Source organism: Rutilus rutilus (assembly GCF_951802725.1).
Source record: "Rutilus rutilus genome assembly, chromosome: 12".
Classification (NCBI taxonomy): Eukaryota; Metazoa; Chordata; class Actinopteri; order Cypriniformes; family Leuciscidae; genus Rutilus; species Rutilus rutilus.
Window position 1 is genome coordinate 8,953,531 of NC_140217.1, and position 21,093 is coordinate 8,974,623.

At 37.5% G+C, this 21,093-nt stretch overlaps 1 protein-coding gene across 1 annotated transcript; it reads right to left on the bottom strand.

Moving 5' to 3' along the window:
* Window positions 1-2,129: 2,129 nt before the first annotated feature.
* notum2 (notum pectinacetylesterase 2) lies at window positions 2,130-11,237 on the bottom strand (the record flags this gene model as incomplete). The annotated part of the gene is made up of 11 exons (XM_084427113.1): window positions 2,130-3,598; window positions 6,093-6,140; window positions 6,348-6,495; window positions 6,600-6,700; window positions 8,533-8,721; window positions 9,452-9,551; window positions 9,638-9,714; window positions 9,813-9,873; window positions 9,951-10,046; window positions 10,636-10,688; window positions 10,924-11,237. The coding sequence occupies 11 exons, from the start codon at window positions 11,235-11,237 to the stop codon at window positions 3,298-3,300; spliced, it is 1,488 nt and encodes a 495-aa protein (XP_084283239.1). The 3' UTR covers window positions 2,130-3,297.
* Between the last annotated feature and the right edge of the window lie 9,856 nt (window positions 11,238-21,093).

A 21,093-nucleotide genomic window follows, 5' to 3' on the forward strand; every position in this document is an offset into this window, starting at 1 on the left:
ACAGAACATTCATAAATGATTAGCAAGTGATATACTAACATTTTATGTATGTTTTGTAAATTTGATAAACTTGTAAATTTGAACTAAACATTTACAAAACATGAATATGCAGTTCATAAATTTTTTATAATTTTTTTTTTTTTTTATGTATGTAGAAATTAGAGGGTGCAAAAAATGTTGTAAATGCCTTGTATACACGTGCAGATCATTTGTAACAGGTCAGTAGCAGTGTTCAACACAATGCTGTGTAAACGCATGAATAAATCATTTACAACACTTTCTGCATCCCCTAATCTAAAGTGTAAACTATTCATCACTTGTAAATGTGTTACACATCATTCGTAGATTACCACTTCAAGAATCAATAAGAATCGTATCTACGAATGATGTGTAACACATTTACAAGTGATGAATAGTTTACACTTTAGATTAGGGGATGCAGAAAGTGCTGTAAATGATTTATTCATGCGTTTACACATCTATAACAGGTGTTGAACACTGTAGTGTGTACTGCAGTGTAAGTGCTGACTGGTGAGGGTATAGACAGCTGTCTTCTGTAGTGTGTAGTGTAGTGTGTAGTGTAGTGTGGTGTGTAGTGTAGTGTAGTGTAGTGTGTAGTGTAGTGAAGTGTGTACTGCAGTGTAAGTGCTGACTGGTGAGGGTATAGACAACTGTCTTCTGTAGTGTGGTGTGTAGTGTAGTGTGTAGTGTAGTGTGTAGTGTAGTGTAGTGTGGTGTGTAGTGTAGTGTAGTGTGTACTGCGGTGTAAGTGCTGACTGGTGAGGGTATAGACAACTGTCTTCTGTAGTGTGTAGTGTAGTGTGTAGTGTAGTGTGTAGTGTAGTGTAGTGTAGTGTAGTGTGTAGTGTAGTGAAGTGTGTACTGCAGTGTAAGTGCTGACTGGTGAGGGTATAGACAACTGTCTTCTGTAGTGTGGTGTGTAGTGTAGTGTGTAGTGTAGTGTGTAGTGTAGTGTGGTGTGGTGTGTAGTGTAGTGTAGTGTAGTGTGTAGTGTAGTGTAGTGTGTACTGCAGTGTAAGTGCTGACTGGTGAGGGTATAGACAGCTGTCTTCTGTAGTGTGGTGTGTAGTGTAGTGTGTACTGCGGTGTAAGTGCTGACTGGTGAGGGTATAGACAGCTGTCTTCTGTAGTGTGGTGTGTAGTGTAGGGTGTACTGCGGTGTAAGTGCTGACTGGTGAGGGTATAGACAACTGTCTTCTGTAGTGTGTAGTGTAGTGTGTAGTGTAGTGTAGTGTAGTGTGTAGTGTAGTGTAGTGTAGTGTGGTGTGTAGTGTAGTGTAGTCTGTAGTGTAGTGTAGTGTAGTGTGTACTGCAGTGTAAGTGCTGACTGGTGAGGGTATAGACAGCTGTCTTCTGTAGTGTGGTGTGTAGTGTAGTGTGTACTGCGGTGTAAGTGCTGACTGGTGAGGGTATAGACAACTGTCTTCTGTAGTGTGTAGTGTAGTGTAGTGTAGTGTGGTGTGTAGTGTAGTGTAGTGTGTAGTGTAGTGTAGTGTAGTGTGTACTGCAGTGTAAGTGCTGACTGGTGAGGGTATAGACAACTGTCTTCTGTAGTGTGGTGTGTAGTGTAGTGTGTAGTGTAGTGTAGTGTGTACTGCAGTGTAAGTGCTGACTGGTGAGGGTCTAGACAACTGTCTTCTGTAGTGTGGTGTGTAGTGTAGTGTAGTGTGCACTGCAGTGTAAGTGCTGACTGGTGAGGGTATAGACAGCTGTCTTCTCTGAAACACATGGAGTCTTTAACCACTGTGCACCTGATGTGAGCAAAACATACAAAAAAATGTAACAATTTATTAAACATTTATGAAACGCATAGTCATCTTTTGTAAATTATTAGTTAATCATTTACTAATCACTTGTAAATGACTTGTAACGGAATTTGCAAAACATACATAAAATGTTAGTATATCACTTGCTAATCATTTATGAATGTTTTGTAAATGATTAGTTCATCATTAACTAACCACTTATACATGACTTACAACTGAACGTTATTCTAAAGTGTTACCCAATACATTTGTTACAGTATTTATTAATTGTTGTTAATTTTAGTTCATAAAAATACAGCTGTTCATTGTTTGTTCATGTTAGTTCACAGTGCATTAACTAATGTTAACAAACACAACCTTTGATTTTAATAACATATGAGTAAATGTTGAAATTAATATTAACTAAGATTAATAAATGCTGAAGAAGTATTGGTCATTCTTAGTTCATGTTAACTAAGGTAGTTAACTAATGTTAACTAATGAACCTTATTGTAAAGTAAAAAATAAAATAATTGAATATGAAAAAAAAACAAAAAAAAACATCACTTGATTTATAAGCTGTTTTCCTCATGGGGACCAAAAAATAGGACATCTTGTTCATTTAAAGTTTCCATTCGTCTTTTATTAGTGTTCAAGATAATTTAAACAAACTATAAATGTCAAAAGAACTTGATGGATATTACAGATCATGACAATAGGCAAGAAGTGTAATTATGCGAGATAATTATATGATTGAATGAACGAGGAAGGCTTTTGTATTTGAGGAAGGTAGTCAATATCTAATTGCACACTTATACATATATAAGGCAAAAATAAACAGATAGCACATTTATCCATTCACATCAATGTCTTTCATTTTTATGACTCTCGCCTACAAACTAGACTACAACGTCTTAAAACAGCATGCACTTGAAATAATGAAAATACGAGAACGAGATAACGTAGAGTAAGTATTGTGGCAGGATGTTTGGAAAGTGTGGTTACTGCAGTGTTCTGCTGTCCTGTCACGTTTTTAGTTTTTTTTTGAGTTTTTTAAATACGTGCAGTTATTAGACTGCTCACTGGTTGTCTCCAAAACGTGATGCAAAGATCCTACTAAATCCGTGTTGATTCGCAACTTGTACATTCTTCAGATTTATTAACAGTAAATTCAGCTCTTTTTGATTCTATTTGTACAGTATGATGCTGTCAGACAGTTTTAGTTAAAACACTGAACTCAGACACTAGTTCTCTTAACTGAAGTGATGAATTAGATTATTTAGCAGTTGTGATAACCATTGATTAACTGTGTCTAGAGGCGCTCAGGGAGAACCCTGAAATCCGAAATCATTCCTGTTGATAGAACATGGTTTTAAAGGCAGACTGTCGGTACTGAAATCCAGTGACATGTTCACTAGACAAACCCAGGTCCATCTCTGGAAGTGGCCAGAGAGGAAGCCACTGAACAATCTCGAATTTATGGATGAGGTGAACCGTGTCGATAAGAACACCACCGCTTGCTAATGCTAATTTAGCCACCGTTGCTGACCATGCTGGCTGAAATATCCCCGCTCGCATCCAAGCCTAGCTTTTGCAGGTCCAAGCCCATACTGGCCAGCACCTGGAGCAGAGTCATCTCCTGTTGTGTGGCCTGGTCAATCAGTGCTGGACAAGTTGGATTGCACTGTGGCCATTGACAGTTATCGATGAGATGAAAGGGACAGCCCTTCAGAGCGGTTTTGCTGTTCTTATTGGCCTCCTGAAGACTTTTGTCCCAGCACTGCAGAGCACGGGAAAGTGACGTCCCCTTGACCTGGAAATCCATCCAATTACTGAAAGAGAAAAAATCCGAAAGGAAAAATAGTGTTTTTCATAACAGTGTGAACAGCACAGACCACGTACAATCTTATCTTTTCCTAGATACAGATCTGTTTCGTATGCGACCTCAGTCTGAACAGTCATATCAGAATTAGTGAGACTTTTACGTCACTCTGTCTAGATAGTCACAATTCTGCCGCAAAAGATTTTACATACAAATGTGATTTTGTACATTTGAATGTGTTCTAAAGACAAAAGCCTTCCATGGTTAAATAACTTTCATTTTCAAATAATAACTTTCAGGTTCAAATAAGAATTCATCGGGAGTTGATTAGATATGCAATGTTGCAATGTTGAGAAAACAGAAGTATAAGATTTCTGTAAATGCAGTGATGAAAAGCTGTGTGTCTCGGTTTTCAGTAACCTGGAAGACCTTCTGAACAGCAGGCTTATTTAGAAAGGAAAATTTAAAAGATAAAAAAGAAGTAGTAGGGAGAATCAATGAATTATGAATATTTGACTGCCATTGTGAGAATAACATGTATAAGCATGTAATCGATAAAAAAGTGACTGTAGTCTGAATACGAGTATTTTAAAGCGTAATCTAATTAGGTACTTAATTTTGGGAATCTGATCACACAATCCAAACAAAAAAATGTTGTCTTAGTAACTTTAATTGAGTTACATAATGTTAACCAGCATTGTTTTAGCAAACGGCAATATAGGGCTGAAATGGAACGCTTTTCACAATCCAATCAATTCCCAATAAATAAAAAATACAGTCCTGCCCTACATTTTCAAATTAATAATGCTGTTTAATTAGGAAATAAGTCACATTATAGAAGTAAAACTATGTGTTTAGCACTGTCAAGTGCTTAAAGGAGAACTCCGGTCAATTTTAACATTGAGCTCATTTTTTTGTACATTTGGAGTGCTGTCAGTACAGAGAACAACGACAAAAATCTGTGTTTCCTACACCGTGTTATCCTCGTTTTAAAATGTGCATCCTGTTGACTTCAATGGGGCAAGTTTTAAACCTGCTTTTAGCCTCTTAACATCCTTGATGTGTCATTACAAGTGCACAGGTCATGTGAGTGATTCCTTCGGGGTGAACGCGGGTTAATCTGACTGCAGTAGATGTGAAAGAACACTGTTAGAAAAATCTGTAGAAATTACAGTATTACTGGCAGCTACTTGCCAGTAACTTACTGTAGATTTAAATTGATGTTATTTACTGGCAACAATTTGTTCAAAATTAAATGAACATTAAACATTAACAAGTCTTTATCTTTACAGAATAAAACTAAAATAACAACCTCATGCAAAGCATTCTGGGAACCAAAATCTGAAGGAAAAAAAACTGAAAAAGGTTGATGAAGATTTCTGGTTCCCAGAATGCTTTGCATTAGATTGTTATTTTATAATTGTATTCTGTAAAGACAAAGACTTGTTAATGTTTAATGTTCATTTAACTTTGAACAAACTGTTGCCAGTAAATAACATAAATTTTAATCTACAGTAAGTTACTGGCAAACAGCTGCATAACTACAGCAAATTTTTTACAGTGAAATATATAAAAAATGATGTTTATTCAGCCAGCGCAAATACCTGTGTTTACATCCTGTTTTCGGTCAAAGTCCAAAGTAGTCGATTGTCGAGTTCACGCGCATAGGTTTAGTACCTATGATCACGCACGTGTACTCGACAATCGACTACTGTGGACTTCGACCGAAAACAGGATGTAAACACAGGTATTTGCGCTGGCTGAATAAACATCATTTTTATTCATATCTTTCACATCTACTGCAGTCAGATTAACCCGCGTTCACTCCGAAGAAATCACTCACATGACCTGTGCACTTGTAATGACACATCAAGGCTGTTAAGAGGCTAAAAGCAGGTTTAAAACTTGCCCCATTGAAGTCAACAGGGTGCAAATTTTAAAAAGAGGATAACACGGTGTAGGCAACACCGATTTTTGTCGTTGTTCTCTGTACTGACAGCACTCCAAATGTAAAAAAAAATTAGCTCAATGTTAAAATTGACCGGAGTTCTCCTTTAAGTGTGGAAAGAGTTCATTCCCAATGTCATTTTTAGTGTACCAATATAGTGTGTGTACTAGTTAATTAATATTAATATATTAAATATATTATAACTATTATATTAATTATATTAATCTATGTATTTTTATCCTGCGGCCCCCTTGGAAGCTTGCTAATGCCCCTTTAAGTGCACTTTTGACGAAAGTTTGAACTAATTGGCAATTTAATGTCCCCTCAGTCCAACCAGTCTCTTTATAAGCAGCTTGAGTTTCACGGTTCACCTCACAAATCATCTGTCCCACTGCTCTCTCAGCTGAGCTCATAGACAGAGCCATTAATTAAGTGTGAAACCATGAGGTGGCATTTTGGTGACACCTAGAATGCATCATGATGGACGAGTGTTCAAATGCAGGCTGTGAGCTCACCCATGAGGAGTGTGTGTCTCAGGGTGCCTGCGTGTCCTTACCTTTTGGTTATCAAAGTGTGGGAAAGGCAGGAGGGGGCGAACACGGCCCTAAAACAACATACAGAAAGACATTTTAGTACACACAAGATATACAACCTTGAGCAAAACACAGATTCATCATGTTTGCTTCCTAATATGAATAGTAATTATCATTGCTAATCAAATTTGACACTGTACATTACTATCGATGACATGATTTCGACGTGATTATTCAGCTGTTAGTAACTTAATACATTATGAAAGTAATGTACTCACGTAACATCTTTGAAAGAGTTTTTTAGCTCTTTTCCCAGGTTCTGCATGTAGGTCCACTGCTGCTCTGAGAGTGACTGGCCACCCATATAAATGTTCTCCACTCGTAGCTGTTCCTCGTCGAACAACCACTGAACAACAAATAGCGGAGCTACAAAGGGACACATCCTTATTTTAAAGGAAGTAATTCTTATTAGCATTAGCCACTTCTGTGAGAATGTTTTCATTCATATCGCACAGACAGCACACCCTCACCGGTTATGTAGGAGTGCAGTTTGTGTCCAAAAAAGCATTGCCAATCCTCGCCTCTTTTATACTGTTGCTTGCACTTTTCTGGAACAACACCACTCCAAAAACTAACAGAGATATTAAATCATCAGAAAATAACAATATGTGGATGAGTTATGCACTGAGGTTTAATTCAAATGCCTAACCCTATATGAGAAACAGTATAGTTGCACAGTATGAGCAACAAAAGAAGTGCACTTAATTGTGCACTTGTAGTGTAATTAGAATTTTACTTTTTTTTGTACTTGCAGGTAATATAATATTACAGTTTTTCTCAATCGCTTTGGCTCAATTCTCAAATGACACTTTTTCCCCCCTCAAAAGTTCAGATCTCTCAACAATTAGCTTCCTGTTCAGGTCAGATTAGAATTTTTTATTGATTTAATGTGTGCAAAACATGTGTGCAAAACAACAAGTGCAATTGTCTACAATTTGCACAATGACTAAGTGCACATGGCTTATTGATCAAAACTTATGAGTGAAATTGTCAAACTCTTCACAACTTCTAAACATTCTTTCATCATGTGAGCCACTGCATGCAAAATTATCCATTCTGTTCAAAATCTGTCAGACATGTTATATTCCATAAATATTTGACATAAAATGTTTGTAATGTTTGCTAAAGATAGTTTTTTGTACTGAAATAAGAATATATAGGATATATATATATATATATATATATGTGTGTGTGTGTGTGTGTGTGTGTGTGTTTGTGTGTGTGTGTGGAGTTTGCTGACAGCACAATCACCACCATTTTTGAACAAGGAGGAACATCACAACTCTGAGCAGCAGCAGCTACATCAGTACTGTCATCAATTGTAATTCTTTTTGTAGAAATGTGTTACATGTAAACTGAATATTCTTGTCATTGAAGAGCAATGGGAAGATATGATGAATATATATATGTATGTGTTAGAGAAATACATAATAGAGTGTGTAAAAATGAACAAGCAACCGAGAATTTTCAGCTTACATGTAACACATTTCTGCAAAAATAAATGTACTGTGTAAATACAAATGTTCATTTTCTTTTTGTGTACTACAGTATTGACTTTTCCCAGTCAGTTTTTACCTACTGTCTGTATCTGTATTTAAAATGCTCAGTGTGATACACAGACAAAACAAAGCAGTAGTGTTATCAAAAAAGTAGAACCCCCCCCCCAGTGACTATGTTTTGCAGACATGCAATAGAGTTGTGATGTTCCAGCAAACAGTTGTGACAATTGCACTTACAGTTTAGAGAATGTTAAGACTGTTTCGAAAAATGTGCCAAAGCGATTGAGAAAAACTGCAATGAAATAAAAGCTCACTTAAGTGTACATTACTATGTTTTTAACACACTTAAGTACACTTTGTAAAATGCCAAATTAAAAGTTTTACGTTGACAATGAATGCTTATAAGTACATTCAGCAGTGCACCATATTTCAAAGACAATAGAAGGTAACACACTTTACAGTGTCCTTGTTACACATTTTACATGTAGTTACTGTAGTAATAACTATAAATTATGCATAATTACATGCAACTAACCCTAAACCAACCAACCATAGTAAGTACATGTAGTAAATTATTATTACTCAGTACTTAAATGTATAATTACACTGTAACACAGACACCTTAAAATAAAGTGTAACACAATAGAATAAAAAAAAAAATTACACATAAAGGTTTACTTAAGTCCTACACAAGTGGGTCAAAAAAGCACTCGTTCAACTACATATTCAACTAACTGCATTTAATATAAATTATAATTACAAAAGTATAATACATTTTCATTTAATTGTAAATAACATGGACTTAAGTGTCCTAAATCATTATTCAGTTCACTCTTAAGTATTTGTGTAATAAACTGTGAATTAAAATATGACCAAAACCCCATAGCTTGAGTGTATACTTTACCGAAGTCCTTTTTTTATGGCATCTACAGGGGTGCAGGAAGCACTGTCTGGACAGTCAGGAACTTTTTGCTGTTTGCTTTCCAGAAACCAGCCTGAGTCGACAAGGCCGCGCACCTGAGCATCTGCACCCAGCTGCTCCAGAAGACTGGACACCTTATCAATGTTCAGCAGCACACCTGTTCCACCGGCACTGCAGGACAGAATAAGGACCTTTCAATCCCAAAATATTACCTCAGCCCCCAAAATCTAGTTTGTCAAACCAATGAACTACAAATATCGCTTTGACTTTTAACAAATGCTTTGGGAAAACCAACAAAGCATGTTGCTAACCTTGGAAGAATCCTGCATGGCAGGACACATATATAGATATTATGTCATTGTCTATAGCATTACAGGCTGCAGTTAAAAATTTAATGGTAGACAACAGGATGTGCTGAAAATAGTGCTTCGGTCAGTGTATGGAGGTGGTCTTGTGGTAAAACTCAAGGGGTGGTCCATGGACGGGAATAGGATTTCATGGTAATCCAGATGGCTCTGTTTCAATTGTTCATAGCATCTTGTTATTAGATCTCAATATGCAGCAACAGGTGTAATGGTTGCTAGCGTTCTCTGTTTATAAGTTAATTCAAATCCAATTATGGGAATTATAATAGTTATAGTTCTTTGTGGAAATAAATTGCAGAACATCCACAAATATAATTGTCTGAGCAATAATAATAATAATAATAATAACCTCTAATCCCTTTTTCGAGGCCAGACAATGCAGAAAGCTCACTGTATTTCGGGATTAATACTATTTATGAATCTATCTTTAACTATAAATCATTTCCATAATTTGAGGAACATACAGATACAAATCAATGTCGTGAATGTCTTTATTTTCAAACAAGAGTTTGGTTACATAGCCAGTGAGATCTCACCTCGTTCCTGCCAACATCACAACTTTGGCTTGTTTCAGTCCTTTTGGGGCAAGATCTTTGATCACCTCCCGAATGATCTGAGATCCCATGAAAGCATATTCTATGGCAGAATAAAGAAATAGAGCATCCTAATTTTGGTAACAAAAATGGTAATGGTCAGACCAAATGTGTCACTGAAATATGTACCTGTTTCTTTTCCCTGTTTGGATTTTGATGCTGCTTTGTTACCACTCCACACATCACTTGAACAGTAGGGAACAAACCTAGTTACATAAGATACATCAGATAAGATGCGTAAGTCAGTCAGATGTTAATTATATAGGTGATATAAATCTCACTCTCGAATTTTTCAGAAACTTACACAATATTGGCATTATACCAGTGAGGATTTTCATCAGTTTGTGTTGATAGCAAACCACTCCCTGCAAATAAGTGTTTTCATTAAGAATCACTGAAGTATGGCTTGCTAGATGTGTGTCTGGTTAATATCAGCCTATACCTTTGCGTGTCTGAGGCCAGTCAGTCGAGCTCATGAGTCGGGGGATAGCTTTGTATCTGGAATCGCAGGTCTCTTTGTTGTAGCAGCACCAGCCACCTAAATATGAGTCATTGGAATTAACCTCACATTAACCATCCTTTGTGCAGACTTCAAAAGCTTAGACAGTTTGAATATTGGCACAAATTTGCTGTATTTAACTTGTGATTCCTCCCTTCTGGTAAAAACAAACACTTGCGGTAGAGAGGATACAGATCTACTAAAATAATATTAGTCTACTATATTCTTTTATTCTTTTAACAAAAACAGTCCAATGAATCCACGTCAGCCTATTAGAACAGTTACGGCTTATTATTGTAACAATTACGTGTTTAGTAAGTTTATTAGTCTCTCCCCCTCTATTTAAAGTCACTTCCTCTTGTTGAGAGACGTTGCATTATTTATGTGCTCTCTCCTTCTTGTATTGTTTAATTTTGACTTGGCTAATTCAACATTGCATGTTACTTTTCTTGTCCAGTGAAACTATATATCTTCTCGACATACTGGTGAACCAGCTTGATGTGACGTGCTCCGAAAAAGCACGAAAAATGACGTCTAAGAAGATGACCAGCAGTCAAAATAACGCAGAGCACCGCATTTAAGCCCGCTGACCTCTCTCGACAAAATTAACTTTGTTTAAAATACTCACCTTCCAAAAATATCAGCCATCTCTTACTTCCTTTGAACTCCTTTAGGTAAAACCTGTGGGACACAAATAAATATAGATGGTCTGGGGAGCATATGAGGACCATATGAGGACATTTTCAAAACGGTCATAGGACCAATATTTAATGTGACATCACCACACTGCTACAATTTTGCAGCAATTAGTTCATTAACTTGACACATACAGTTTAATACAGTACAAAACTGAAAACTGGCAAGTTTATTAAATGCACCTCTGGCTAGCAGCGAAGATATCATTGCTTTGTCTTACCCAGCGGCGGTACCGTCGTTGCATGTCACTAATGTGTTTTTAAGAAAGTACAGCTTCATTTCATCAACGGGCTTGTTGACAGATGCGCTTTGTTGGGTGGTGCCGCGACCTCCGGGATTTGTTTCTTTACTGGAATCGGCAGCACCTGCCAGCCCAGGGTTTGGGTCATCTTCAGGGCCATGCTGGGTTGCCTCTACAGCTTGGCTGTTAGGCTTCTTTGCAGGTTTTCCACCCGGCTTAACATTGCGATTGTTGTTCTGGCAAGAAATGAGTCCCAGCAGAAGCAGGAACATAACATGACACAGAATATTCATATCAAATCCGACAGGACCTCCCTAAAAAAGGCCAAACAGAACAGTCCGCATGAAACGATTTGTAGCAACATCTTCATTTTTATCATAAAGGGCCCATGCTTTGAAAAGACACTGCTTTTAATTCATTTAATGACTTAATCTGACACCACCAATGAAATGACAAGTGCTCAACCTTACGACCACAGTCTTAAAATGAACACTCACCCCTTTAAGCAACTGGTCCTGGTCCCCAAAAATCCTCAGGCGCTGCGGGAAATGTGGTTTTTGAATTGATGCTGTGCTGGCGTCCTGAACAGATCCTTGTCTTTGGTTGTGGTCTGTGCTAGATTTTATAGTGCCACCATATGGGCAGCATTTCTCAACATCCCCTTTGAGCTGGTGCCAGCTCTGGGCTGCAACCAATGACACACCAAACCTGGACGTCTAATGGCGAGGAGAAAAGATAACATGCGCTCTCCCAACCATATTTCAAAGACTTCCCCTCCCCACCTAACTTAGTCTCACAACAAGCCCTCCCGCCCTCCCCTCGACTTTGATTTAAACACCTACATGGTTGAAATACCTGCATAACCCAGCAGCTACATGGCATGTGGCTCTAGGTCATTGGAGCAGACCTCTCCCAAGCTCACTCTAATATGGAGAAACTCTTCACTCCTAATAATCCTTTGAGTGTCTCTTCTGAAAATGCGAGCTCTTAAATTAAAGAAAGAGATGTTTGCAAAATGGCAGTGAATTGTGCACAGATTTACAAAGTATCTGCTGATTTTAATGCCAGGGTTAAAGTGTGACCTTCACATAAAGCTGCAGCTGAGACTGATGCTGTCATTATCCACTCTGCTTATCTATCATGGTGAAATTTATATGTAAATGAATGATGTTATGGAAAGTTTGTTACATCTTTGGCATGGGAAACCTTTTTATCTTTGCATCTGACCAACTAAAGCATTATACTGCATCTAAATGGAACATACTCTTTATTAGACTGTGACATGAGAATTTTCTACAAATATTGTGGTAATCAATTGTCAATCCAGTTTTATCCAGAAATCGCTGGGTATAACTTAAAAAAAAGATTGGTATACTCAGCAAGAATCAATAAAAGGTAAAAGGAATATTATTTCAATCATATAAATGTACAATAAAACCAACAACAAAATCCTACTAATACATATCTACACTGTAAAAAATGTTACATTGCTTTAACTCATCAAAATAAGTTAAGCAGTTTTCAACTTTTTTAAAATACGTTATACAAGATTCAACTCATTAAAGTCAGTTTAATGTAATTTAAGTTGAAATGACTTAAACATCCAAGTTGATTGTACTTAAAAATAAGGAAGCAACTTTTTTTTACATCATAGACAATGAAAAAAGTTATTTAGAAACCAACCAACCAACAATATAATATAATATAATATAATATAATATAATATAATATAATATAATATAATATAAAAGATTATGATTGCTTAACCTGGACTTCTCGTATAGGCACAGTTTTAGACTCAAGATGTTTTACCTTTCATTGTGTTGTAAGACCTGAAGTCTTTAAAGTGTTGCCAGAAATGCCTCAGATATGTGAAAATATTTTGACAAAAATGTCTAAACAGCTAATCAAATGACATTTCTGAATTTGATCTACTGAGCTTAAAACATTCTTCATTCTTTCTGTATTTAGAAGCACGCACAGTGCTCCTGTCTTCCCAAAATTCACTGCAACAATCTGCGAAGCAGACCTCAAAATGCAGAAAAACAGAGAAAAAAAAGGTGTAAATCCTTCACCTGCTTTTTCCAATACAAGCCAGAATGTTTTGAAAAAAGCTTTTAGATGGCATTGCTTTGTCTTTGATATCTGCTTCAATAGATTTTTGCAGAAGCTGGCTAGATGCTACAGATAGTTAGACTTTGTCTGTGGGTCTGAACCCGAAGCAACTCCGTGACTTTTGACCAGAAATGACACGAAGAGGAACAGATGACCATAATGTCTGATTTTCGTTCAAATGGAAACCAATTCCATATCATAATCAAGTGACCAAGCCATTGGCCAGCAAAGAACTAGTGCTCGGTTTGTTTGGAATGTACAGCCAAGGTCAGTTCCTGACATTAAGCACTTGAGTGGTCCGAGCACTTTGTCTGTGTCCGTGTGTGTGTCAACACTGCATTTGAAGGCAGGCGAGAGCATTTCTCAGCTGACAGGCATCAAAGCATGCCGCGCCTCCGAGAACTGTATAGATCTGATTTTCAGAGCAGAGTAATGTGTAAAGGTCGTGATCCAAAGGGATCACATCATCTAAACACCTAAGCTGAATGCTTGCGATTTGCACACCAGGCAGTTGTTCGGCTTGTTCAGTGCAAGATCCAAGTTCATCTAGAGCTGTAGGTTGAATTGAACCATGGGATGTATGGGATCATTTGAAAATCATAGATAGTTTTGACTGTCAGCAGTGCTCAAGTGCATTTTATGAGAGAGAAATATATATGCAAAGGTGCAGGTGACTTGCACGCTCACAGTGTAAGCCCCAAGAGGAGTGATGATTTTTGCTGAGAACAGTTCGGTGATTATGGGTGTTTGTCACCAGCACTGACATCTCAGGCTTTGCTGGATTGGTGCAAAGTGTGAGACGCCCACTAAAGTGCTGAAGCAGGCGTTATGGTAGATGACATGTTAACCTTCTGTAAGCAGTCAATGGGATTGATGGCCTTGGCAGGCTCCATGATGTAATAGCCATAGAAAACAAGTGGCATGATTTAAATTTTGAGATTGCACAGCAAGAGTGCAACTCAAAAGTCACTTTTATCATGCAAGAGCTTCATCGCATCATTCCACACCCAACTGAGGTGCATTAGAACGTTGCAGGTGTGTAGTATTACATGGCTGAACATACTACACCTGTTATGTTGCATTGTTCTTTGACCTATGATGCACTAACAATTTACTTGTGTGTTGCTGAACAATTAAGCAATAAACTTTTTTCCACACAATGTGTGATGACACAATTTTTGACCTTGATATATATCATTAATCTAGTTGCTCAATACATATTTTAAAATATTTTGGGTAACACTTTATTTTAAGGTGACGTAGTCACAAGATACTACGTGTACTTACTGTAGTAATAACACTAATTTATGAATAATTACAAGTAACTAACCATAAACCAAGCCTAACTCTATAGTAAGTACATGTAGTTCAATAGTATTTTTCAGTACTTATTTGAGTATGTACAATGTAACTACGTCATCTTAAAATAAAGTGTAACCATATTTTTGTGTACATTTTTAACTCTACACTGTACACTTTGATTTATACAGTATAACCCTGGCATCAAATTAGAAACAATAATTAACACTGATGCAATGGAGTTTTTAATAAGCTGCTGAGGGATGTTACCTACTGTATATCTTTCTCTTCTGATTAGCCTACAGTAATCCATCTATCTCCATCTATTTTTTAGAAAGTCATTGAAATGCAATACTGCATTTTATCTTTTGCTGCTGCTGGAGCAAATGGGAACGCAAAAAGTAATATTTGCTGTGGTCTCCCATGTACTGCACTTGTAAATGGTGACCTCATGTCATGTCGGAGTAATCGTAATTATGAAATTTCCTTAAAACGCAATCAAAAGTTTGCCTTTCTATCATTTACTTCTACATTTCAAACCTGAAAGTGCGAAAAGGGTCTATTTACTCATGTGTTCTGGACCAATTTAGCAGTAACTGAGATGTTTATGTCTTATTACGGGAGATACCAACCTCTACGGCTCTAACATTGGAGAAAGCTTAACGTTCAACTTGGACGTCATTGAATTGCTTTATATGATGAACAGATTGAATTTAGGCTTTTATTCACATATAAACATTCATCAACTCAGACATCAGTTGTGGTAAACAGAAGCTCAAGCATGAGGTTCATTCTCGTGTTACGCAGCACGTTTGAGCTTCAGCAAGAACTAATGAGGTTCATTCTCGTGTTACGCAGCACGTTTGAGCTTTCGCAAGAACTAATGAGGTTCATTCTCGTGTTACACAGCATGTTTGAGCTTTCGCAAGAACTAATGAGGTTCATTCTCGTGTTACGCAGCATGTTTGAGCTTTCGCAAGAACTAATGAGGTTCATTCTCGTGTTACGCAGCGTGTTTGAGCTTCTGCAAGAACTAATGAGGTTCACTCTTGTGTGTTACGCAGCACGTTTGAGCTTTCGCAAGAACTAATGAGGTTAATTCTTGTGTGTTACGCAGCACGTTTGAGCTTCCGCAAGAACTAATGAGGTTCATTCTCGTGTTACGCAGCACGTTTGAGCTTCCGCAAGAACTAATGAGGTTCATTCTCGTGTTACGCAGCACGTTTGAGCTTCCGCAAGAACTAATGAGGTTCATTCTCGTGTGTTACGCAGCACGTTTGAGCTTTCGCAAGAACCAATGAGGTTCATTCTTGTGTGTTACGCAGCACGTTTGAGCTTCCGCAAGAACTAATGAGGTTCATTCTCGCGTGTTACGCAGCACGTTTGAGCTTTCGCAAGAACTAATGAGGTTCATTCTTGTGTGTTACGCAGCATGTTTGAGCTTCAGCAAGAACTAATGAGGTTCATTCTCATGTTACGCAGCATGTTTGAGCTTCAGCAAGAACCAATGAGGTTAATTCTCGTGTTACGCAGCATGTTTGAGCTTCCGCAAGAACTAATGAGGTTCATTCTCGTGTTACGCAGCATGTTTGAGCTTCCGCAAGAACTAATGAGGTTCATTCTCGTGTTACGCAGCATGTTTGAACTTCCGCAAGAACTAATGAGGTTCATTCTCGTGTTACGCAGCATGTTTGAGCTTCCGCAAGAACTAATGAGGTTCGTTCTCGTGTTACGCAGCACGTTTGAGCTTCCGCAAGAACCAATGAGGTTCGTTCTCGTGTTGCGCAGCACGTTTGAACTTCCGCAAGAACTAATGAGGTTCGTTCTCGTGTTACGCAGCACGTTTGAGCTTCCGCAAGAACTAATGAGGTTCATTCTCGTGTTACGCAGCATGTTTGAGCTTCAGCAAGAACCAATGAGGTTCATTCTCGTGTGTTACGCAGCACGTTTGAGCTTCAGCAAGAACCAATGAGGTTCATTATCGTGTTACGCAGCATGTTTGAGCTTCCGCAAGAACTAATGAGGTTCATTCTCGTGTTACGCAGCATGTTTGAGCTTCAGCAAGAACCAATGAGGTTCATTATCGTGTTACGCAGCATGTTTGAACTTCCGCAAGAACTAATGAGGTTCTTTCTCGTGTTACGCAGCACGTTTGAGCTTCCGCAAGAACCAATGAGGTTCATTCTCGTGTTACGCAGCATGTTTGAACTTCTGCAAGAACTAATGAGGTTCATTCTTGAGTGTTACACAGCATGTTTGAGCTTCAGCAAGAACCAATGAGGTTTGTTGTCGTGTGTTACGCATCACGTTTGAGCTTCCGCAAGAAACAATGAGGTTTGTTCTAGCATGTCAAGCAGGTTCGGTTGAGCTTCTGTTAAACCGCTTAATTCATATTGATTCGTTTTACAATCTCTTTATGAACTTTTCAAAACATCAAAGAGGTAGTTCCGTAGCTGTCAATGGAGGGACAGAAAGCTCTCAGATTTAATAAAAAAGATCTTCATTTGTGTTCCAAAGATTAACGAAAGTCTTACGTGTTTGGAACGACATGAGGGTGAATAATTAATGACAGAATTTTCATTTTTGGGTGAACTGACCCTTAAAGGGGGCAACTTACACTGACTGTCTGGAAGTCACTGACTGACTGTCTAGATCCCAGTGTTTTTGGACTGTATATAAACACTGCTGCTTTACATGTCAGTCGGGAAAAAAAAATTGCATACTTTTTACAAGGGCAGTTGCCATTGAGTTTCCTAGGTTGAAGTGCTTTGTTCAAGAGGTTTACCCCCTACATCACTTCTTTTTTCTTTTTTTTTTAAACATATCTAAATCCTGAGCACTATTGGGATCTGTCTGTAAGTGTATGTTAGAGTCCACTAGTTGGGTCATGTGGGGCCTTATCAAATGCTTGGGCAAATAGCTTGAAGAGCCAGCACAGACTCATGACAGTGCTGAGCAGCAGAATGGCCTTGAAGTCATGCTGGTGAAGCCACACTCCTGTCAAAGCCATTGATTAATGTTCCCTGGGGTCACGCCACCCTCTGGGACCTCACATAAGCTGCCCCATCTGATCCGAAATGCAGCCGTTGGAGGTGCCAACACAACTGTAGGCTCCTCAAACAATGTCATGACTTACAAAGACAAACATCTATACATTCATACATATGCTCACCTGTTCTATGCGCTAATGTTATTACACCCCAACTCATGCACTTATACTAATGGAGTGCCAAAATATACGCCACAGTTTGGTCATCAGTTTAATACATTGAGATTTCTGTATAATATACTTATTAACCTGCAAGGTCTAAAAATAAGAATAATGGTTGTGGTAAAAACGTCATACAGTTTTGGAACGGCATGAGGGTGAGTAAATAATGACAGCATTTTGTTTATGTGATAAACCAGAGACAATATAAGGAGGAAGAGACATTAGTTTAACAGCAGACTAGGGTTTACAATACAAACATGATCAGACACACTTTCAGCTTATGTATAAAAATACCTGACAAATCTATACAGGTATTTTGTATGAGCTAGAGTTCAACATTCAGGGATTTATTGGATGCTTCAGATGTTGCCAAGAAACAAAATGATGTGCATCCGAAAGTTTTCATGGTTTGTGTGGATTTATATTACCATTGTACTCAAAATTTACAGCAACAATTTTTCACAGATACAGGAGCCATAATGTTTTGAATTCTTTAAGCCTATTTTTGATGCCGATTTCCTCGTAATAAAAGTGGATTCCTCTGAGAAGTGAGTTTAGGCGAAACAGTTATTTCTCAGACATACAGCTACACAGGATCCAAAACACACATTATTATTAATGCATAATTATCAGTTAGTCTTTATGCATGACGTATATGTTCCCTGATGTATGTTTCCTCATAAACAAATTAAAGTATTTTCATTTGACAAATTTAAAAACAAATTATAAAGTATTTAAATACTTAATCTTGCGAGTAATCCTGCTTATTACAAATAAATATAAATCATTTTGAATCATCAGGGTCCAAGCACTAATGGCTCATGTGCCTGCATTTTTCCAAATATTATGTGTTTTTACTGCAAAGTCATCAAGCCTTGAATCTCCAATGATACTATAAGTTAGGTTTTAATAAAAGAGCTTATAAAAATGTATGATACTTACAAAACAGACTGACTGAAAAAATATTCAGCCATCCAAACTGATGGAAAAAGACTCATCTGTCAGTATTATTGAGATAAATGGCTGATCATATAGAATTTACTGTTAGCATCAGCTGACCATCAGAAATTCATGACATTTGGCATGTTTCCATTATGCCATGTCTTTTTGTCCATTATCACAATGTTTTGTGAAGTTTGGACATTATATTCACAAGATATAGGCCAATTTGTCACGGGCCACACCCACAAATATATCAGCCTATCGCCACAACAAACTAAATGAATCAAAATTCTTTTGATAACTATTTGTCTGGAGTATCTTGAGATGGTGGATACCCAGTTTAGTGTGAATTGGACAAACAGCCCAGGACGAGTTTAAAAAGTAGGGTTTTCAAAAAAATTTGAATGACGGATTGATTGTATATGTAAAATGTGCTTATTATAGCAGCGCACTGTGGCAGATTCTTACAAAATTTGGTACACAGCCTCAGTTTGACACTACATACAAACATGTTTATTTCTGAATAGTCGGCCCTGATTAGCTGCTGCAAACTGACTAGTTGCTGGCATCAGTGTTTATCCGAGTAATACTTGAAAACCACAAAAGCAACACCCCAAATTTTCATTGGCTGTTATATTTGCATCGCTTAGATGATAATTGTAATCATAAGGGTCTCAAGATGGCATGTGCCAAATTTCATGCAAATTGGACCAAAAAGTAGAGTTTTTTTGGCAGGAAATGACAGAAAAAAAAGATGGAAATGAACGTTTTTATGAGTATTTTGTTTCTAGCCTTTACGGTTCCAACGTTATGATTTAAAACATAGATAGTGGTGCACATTTGGGACCATTCTGCCAAGTTTGGGGTCTCTATGATTCACGGTCTCTGACTCTTATACACTTTTAGGGCAGAAAAATAGAAGAAGAAAAACAGATCAGACACAGTGCTTGCATGGAAACCTAATTATTATGTAGCTAACATCTGCCATGTTTGATGAAGTGATCATGCATTTAAAAAAAGCCTCATCACACAAACAGATTGAGAAGTGAGTGAGATTAACTGAGTCGAACTGATAGACTGATGTTATATTTATGATGACAGACTGAAGTGGTAAAGACAGGATCTGCTTCTGTGGTTACTGTTGGCTCTGGCACTGTGGGACATTATTGTAGGAGGCATTATGGTTAAGTATTTGGGGTGCTGACATAAAGGTTGATATGTTCCCAAGTAGGTTTAACCCATTGCAACTGAAAAGGTAACCTCAGATTGCTCAGAGGGGATTATCCCAGTAATAAGTGCAAATTGGACAAATAGGTACACCTGGAAGACAGGAGTTGGGGTAAGAAAAAAATGCTTCCTTTTTTGGAGAAAAGTAAATAACATTGTTTACTTCTATTTTAACATCCTTTATTTTATGGTCTTTTTTTGTTTTGTTTTTTGCAAACACATCTGTGAATTGACTCAAAGTTTTGGTATTTCCTCTCTGTTCTCTAAAACAGTGAGATAATATAGTTGTCGGTTTTATGGTTTACTGGTATTAACACCTGCAGCTTGACTGGACTCTCATCACTCATGCTTTTATGTTATAGTAATTTTGTCACACAATCCAGATGCCAAATACGCAGTTCAATACTTGTTGCTTTTTTTAAACATCTTACATCATACAATGAAGCTGTCAGCACTATTAATCTAAAACAGAAATAAACCCCTGACTGACTCAGGTGGGCTTTAAGAAGTGCAAATTCTGCTGTCGTCCAGAGAATAGAGGGGCAGAATAACAGTACATTGTTTTTACAATTTTTTAAATCTGCAGCAATGGGAAAAATTATTGTTTCCATTTATTTTTCCATATTATCCATAATAAAATTAAAGGTATAGCGGAGGATTTTTTACTTCCAGGTGGATCACCTATACTATTGGTACTCCTAATTGTCAATCATTCTGGTGAATCAATCAAACTTATTCAAAAAGTGGAGAGGGCGGGTCTTATCTAAAATTTGGAAAGATCCTCCGCTATACCTTTAAATATTGTGGTAGATTTTTCCTAAGCAAACCTGACTTTACTAGGCGTCTCATCTTCTTTGACACCTGCATCGAGTCAGACGTGACGCCCCTTTTTAACACTATAACTTGGGAATAAGGTCTTTAGTGTTCCCCTTCAGCACTATCAGTAAGATATCTAGTGTCTAGCCTGCCGCACAGCAGTAATCAGACAGACTCCAGACAATGCCTTCGAATATGCTTTTAATCACGGCTGGGAGGATCTCAGACCAATTTCAGAGAGAATTCCCCTGAACAAAAGAGTACAACAGTTTATATAGAATAAGTGCATGGCAAAGATGATATGATTCATTGCATCATTTTTCTTAATATGATTGTCTATTTATTATGTATAATTAGTTTTGATTAAGTAACCATTTCCTTCACAATATAAAACCATGAAAAACTGGTAGGTTTAAAAAACTTGATATCTAACATTAAACTATTACATATGTATGCATTGCATGTATTTAAGCCATTCAGCGAACTAGAGAGCTGCTAGGGCACCACCAAATTGAAGGGGGCGCCAATGAGCGCCTCAA